The sequence below is a fragment of the Saccopteryx leptura genome, chromosome 3 (genome assembly GCF_036850995.1).
Source record: "Saccopteryx leptura isolate mSacLep1 chromosome 3, mSacLep1_pri_phased_curated, whole genome shotgun sequence".
Taxonomy (NCBI): domain Eukaryota; kingdom Metazoa; phylum Chordata; class Mammalia; order Chiroptera; family Emballonuridae; genus Saccopteryx; species Saccopteryx leptura.
Window position 1 is genome coordinate 7,647,030 of NC_089505.1, and position 5,633 is coordinate 7,652,662.

The following is a 5,633-nucleotide window of genomic DNA, read 5'->3' on the forward strand; positions in this document are numbered from 1 at the left end:
ATGTTAAAGAAATGGACTTTCTGTCCAGGTAAGTGACCTTTATTTTTTTATATAATTGGCCAATTTTTTTTTCTTTTTTATTTTAGAGATAGAGAGGGAAGGAGGGTCAAACAGGGATAGACTGGCTGAAAGGGAGAGAGATGAGAAGCATCAATTCTTCATTGCAGCTCCTTAGCTGTTCATTGATTGCTTTCTCATATGTACCCTGACTGGGGGGGCTACAGCACAGTGAGTGACCCCTTGCTCAAGCCAGCTACCTTGGACTTGAGCCAGCAGCCATGGGGTCATGCCTATGATCCCACACTCAAGCCGGCGACACTGTGCTCAAGCTGGTGAGCCTGCACTAAAGCCGGATTAGGCCCCACTGAAGCCGGTAGCCTCAGGGTTTCAAACCTGGGTCCTTAGCATCATGGTCCATCTTGGAGAAGCGAGACCCTCTGGAAAACACTCTAGAAGAAAATTGGGTAAGAGAAAATCATTTGTAGATTTCAGTTCCTCTGAGTCCTCTAGAAAGGCTAGTAAGTATGGCCTAGGAATGTGGGGTGGACTTTGGATAGGCCTGGATTTAAGCTCTACTAAACTGAGAGTGAATTTAGCACTGGAGCTTTGGGGAAATCTTACAAATTCTCTGAGCTCTTAAATGCTAATGTGTAAGGTAAGGATACATGCATATATTCTTTGAAAGTATTCAGTTTATTTGTGTATGTATTTATTTATTTTTTAGGTAATATGAGGAGAGTTAGTGAGGCTGACTCCCGTATACATTCTTACCAGGAACCCCAATTCTCCAGTACTGAGCTGGTTTTTAGCACCTCAGGATGATGTTCTCTGGCTAACCGAGCCATCCTCAGCACCCAGGGCCAATGCTTGAACTACTTGAGCCACTGGCTGCAGGAAAGGAAGAAGGAGAGAAGGGGCAGACGGAGGGGGGGGGGAGAAGGAGATGGTCGCTTCTCCTATGTACTCTGACTGGAATCAAACCAGAGAAATACACTGGGCCAAAGCTCTATCCACTGAGCCACTGGCTAGAGCTTAAATTCAATGTAACAGAACTGACACATACACGTTGTCCAATAAATACATATCTGATAATAGTGACCATACGCTGTTGGTGTTGTATACTAGGCCTGTCCTCAATACTTTACATATACTGTGCCCTTAATAAATATTTTATGAATAACTAAAATTTGAGAAGTTAAACCTAATAATGGGAAGATCTGGAAACAAATACTGAATTGGCCATCTGTAGTCAGTGTAGAGGCTTACTATTATAGGGGCTCTCTGAGCCAATAGTTCACAAAGGAATATACCAGAGTATATAGAAGGACAGGTGATAATTTGATGGGAGGGACTAACACTCCAGACTCCACCAAACTCACTCTTCTCCAACTTAGAACTCAGGAGAAAGGAGACTGAAGTAAAGATGTATAGCCTACGAGAAAGAAAAGGCCATGTGTACCAAGAAGTCAGCAAGCTCCAGGACGATGACTACCTCTGTAAGTGACACTCACAAAGCATGTTTATTCATACAATAATTTCATCTGGTCATTTGGCCCTCAGAGCATTCTGTTCCCATATGGACCCACACTACAGAAGTGAGGCTCAGTGATGTGAGTGCCTGGGCTCTCTCTGAAGCTATATGTCCAGGAACATGCACTACACCTTCCTTAATCCCTGTTGCTCTCACCCCCAGATTGTGAGAAATGTCAGAACTTCTTCATTGACAGCTGTAATGTGCATGGGCCCCCTACATTTGTAAAAGACACTGCAGTGGATAAGGGGCATCCAAACCACGCAGCCCTCACTCTGCCCCCTGGGTTGAGAATCAGACCATCGGGCATCCCTGAAGCTGGGCTTGGAGTGTGGAACGAGGCATCTGCTTTGCCAGTCGGTCTGCACTTTGGCCCTTATGAGGGCCAGATCACAGAAGATGAAGAGGCAGGCAATAACGGATACTCCTGGCTGGTGAGAAGTATTTACCTCTTTCCCTGTCTTGTGACTTCTCACATCCCTCCCATGGCTTGGTGGGACCTGCCGTTCTACATACTAGGACATGGATGGAGGCATTATGGCTAGTTCTGGGTTCTGAGTGGTCTTTGCAGACCATGGAGCTCCTGTTGAGGATCACAGGTTAAGTGGGAGCAAAGTGGTACAGACACAAAGGAATGCCTCCTCCCAGCCCTGAGTGGACAGGTCAACTCAGATGTGATGAGTAAGAAAAATATCATGTAGTCACAAGTGGTAATGCATGCAAGCTGAAAGACCTTTGTTGGCAGTAGGGTAAAATAATTTTTCTATCACCTCATCTGAAAAAAAGCATTTATTTTTTCTTCCTGAAATGCAGATCACCAAAGGGAGAAACTGCCATGAGTATGTGGATGGGAAGGATGAATCCTGGGCCAACTGGATGAGGTAAGGCCAAGAAGTTTCAGGGAGTCACGGAGAACACTCATCCCTCTCAGGCCCATACATCTTTCCTTCTCATCATGCCTCCCTCAGTGGTCTCCCTCAATCCTCTGTTCCTCTTTTTTCTCCTTTCAGTGCTCTTTCAAGGCAAGAGGTATTTAGAGGAAAAAAGACAATAAAAATATAGAATATATCCTCAAAATATAAATCTCTATCCTAGAAAAAATTTAGTCACTGGAAAAAAACTTTGTAGGCCTGGATTACATTTTAATTGATCTAATGAACATTATTTAAGCCCTTCCTATATTCAAGTTTAGAGGAAGGTATTCATTACTTAAATCATATAACCCATCTTCTTATGGAGAACTAATTGCAGGCACAGTGAAACAACTGATTTTAGAAACATTTAACTATAATTTTTCTATTTTTTGAGAAGTGCACAGTGCCAGGATACCTAAACAAAGGATAGCCTAAAGCTGTGAGGGCAGCCAGTTATCCCAGCCTCACTTCTAACTAGAACTGAGTTCTGAAGCCTGCAGAGCAATGATCATGGGCCACTTCCCTGAGGGGCTCTTTTATCAGAGGCTGCAGAATGTGAATAAGATATTACTGTTCTTTATAATTTTGCTAAGACAAAGGGACCTCCAAGTCCTGGTCAGTTGGCTCAGTGGTAGAGCGTTGGCCCAACCGGTTTGATTCCCAGCCAGGTCACAGAGAAGCGCTCATCTGCTTCTCTACCCTTCCCTCTCTTCTTTATCTCTATCTCTCTCTCTTCCCCTCCCGCAGCCAAGGCTCCATTGGAGCAAAGTTGGCCCCAGCACTGAGGACAGCTCCATGGCTGTCCTCAGGCACTAGAATGGCTCTGGTTGCAGCGGGGCAATGCCCCAGAAAGGCTGAGCATCGCCCCCTGGTGGGCATGCCAGGTGGATCCCAGTCGGGGACATGCAGAGTCTGTCTGTATGCCTCCCTGCTTCTCACTTTGGTGGTGGGGGAAGTCCTCCATGTTTTTATGGGAACCTGGGTCAGGCATAAAATGCTACCTAAATAAAATGTGAGAAGAATGGAGAAAGGCCTCTCAAGAGAAGATGGACTTAGGCTGAGTATTGAATGATATGAACTAATCTAGACACATAGTCCAACATCAAGTAGCAAGTTCTGTGATATAAAACAGAACCCAAGTTAAACTTTAGAGAAGCTAGAGGTCACTGGGTTTTATGGCCAATCAGGGTGGAAGTTACGTCTGGACTTGGCTTTGGAAAATGGTATTAGGCAGGATGAGCACCATAAGCAGGACCTGGAGATAGGAAGTCGTATGACATTGTGACAGGCTCAGACATTGAACAGGAGGTTCTCCGGGAGCACTGTGGAAGTGGGCGACATCAGAGCCTCAGTGTCAGGTGCAGAGCTAGACATGGATCTGAGAGGTAGTAGGAACTCATCGCCTGTGGGTTTCTTTTCTTTCACCTGCCTCAATTCCAGGTATGTGAACTGTGCCCGGGATGATGAAGAGCAGAACCTGGTGGCCTTTCAGTATCACAGGCAGATTTTCTACCGAACCTGCCGGGTCATCAGGCCAGACTGTGAGCTGCTAGTCTGGTATGGTGACGAGTTTGGCCAGAAGCTGGGCATCAAATGTGGCAGCAATCGGAAGAGAAAGCTCACAGCAGCTAGAGGTGAGCACAACCATTCTAAAAAATGGAAAGAGAGAACTCACCTTAGAAATTTTCATGGTACACTCTAAAGTCAGTAAGATTTCAAATCAGATGCTTCAGAAATTAAGGATTCATTTCATATGTCTTTGATTCTTAGGAAAAATCTTTATATTTCTTACTTTTGATTTAATTTTTTTATGTGTGAGGAGGGGAGATAGATTCCTTCACGTGCCCTGACCAGGATTCACCCAGAAACTCCAGTCTGAGGTCCACACTCAGACTAGCTGAGCTATTCTCTGCTCCTGAGGTCAACACTTGAACCACTTGAGTTATCGGGCTGATGCTCTAAGCACTCGAGCCACTGGCTGTGGGAGGGAAAGAGAGAGAGAGTCAGGGGAGAGGGAGGGGAAGAGAAGCAGATAGTCACTCATCATGTGTGCCCTGACCGGGGATTGAACCTGGGACTTTCACATACCGGACAAACACTCTGTCCACTGTGCAAACTGCCCAGGGCCCGTTTTCTGAGGGCCACTCCTGTCTAGCATACAGGGTAAGAGCAGAGGTTGGATAGATGTCCAGCAGCCTGGAAATGCAGTGGTGTGATCCAAGCTAAGACACTGGTAACCTTCCTGAGTGAAATGGGACTATTCTCAGCTAAAAGGTGGCTAATTCTCTTAAGATTTGCTTTGTTAAATTTTGGAAAATACACTTCAGTGGGAAATCCTCAGAGATTACTTCATCTCCAAGTGAGAGAAGACGGTAGATTAGCTGGAGGGGGATAAGAATCAGTCATGTAAGAAGTATGGTTGGGGGCCCTGGCTGGTTATCTCAGTTGATTAGAGCATCACCTTGTAATACTAAGGTTCAGCCCACGTCAAGGCACATATGAGAAATGACCAATGACTGCATGTCCAGGTAAAACAATGAATATGCCTCTCTCTCTCTCTCTCTCTCTCTCTCTCTCTCTCTCTATCTCTCACCTTCCTCCTCCTCCACCTCCTCCTACTCCTCTCTTTGTCTCTCTAAAATCACTCAACTTTTAAAAAGTATGTTTGGGGAAATATTTGGAACTAGAACTTCCCATTGTATATGAAATGGGTTGACACTGAATAAAATCAGGTATGAACATTTGGTGTGAGGCTTGAGGAAGGACATATTTTCAGTTTCTCATCTGTGGGAAACTATGAGAGAAGCAATTCCTAGTTGGGGCCAGTGGTCTTTCTAAATGTGTTAAAAGCTACATGTATATAGAAAAGATCACCCATACAAGGGGTAAAACAGCCCCTGATGCTACTTGAAAGTCCTTCATCTGGTAATGTGCAGAAAGGACTCTTGATATGGAGATTCTGGATTTCTAAAGAAGAAATGAAGAGAAAAAACACACTGTAAGGAAACACATTGTCAACCCATTGTCAAACACATTGTGGGACAGATCTTAACAGCAAACAAAACATATGACCCAGGCAGCCTTGTCAACATCAGTCCTGACCACAATTTTTTCTTTTAGCAGAACCACAGCCAGAGATACACCCATGTCCCTCCTGTGATCTGGCCTTCTCCAGTCAGCAATTCCTA

At 44.9% G+C, this 5,633-nt stretch overlaps 1 protein-coding gene across 1 annotated transcript; it reads left to right on the forward strand.

The window, feature by feature from the left end:
* Window positions 1-409: 409 nt before the first annotated feature.
* LOC136398113 (histone-lysine N-methyltransferase PRDM7-like) lies at window positions 410-4,147 on the forward strand. The gene is made up of 5 exons (XM_066372521.1): window positions 410-464; window positions 1,395-1,496; window positions 1,694-1,965; window positions 2,345-2,412; window positions 3,886-4,147. Exons 1-5 carry the CDS (start codon window positions 410-412, stop codon window positions 4,145-4,147), a joined length of 759 nt encoding a protein of 252 aa, XP_066228618.1.
* The last annotated feature ends 1,486 nt before the right edge of the window (window positions 4,148-5,633 follow it).

Coding starts and splice junctions, on each gene's coding strand:
- LOC136398113 (XM_066372521.1), top strand. CDS start 410: ATGGTCCATCTTGGAGAAGCGAGACCCTCTGGAAAACACTCTAGAAGA. Junction 1,497..1,693: donor CCAGGACGATGACTACCTCT/GTAAGTGACACT, acceptor TCTCACCCCCAG/ATTGTGAGAAATGTCAGAAC. Junction 2,413..3,885: donor TCCTGGGCCAACTGGATGAG/GTAAGGCCAAGA, acceptor CCTCAATTCCAG/GTATGTGAACTGTGCCCGGG.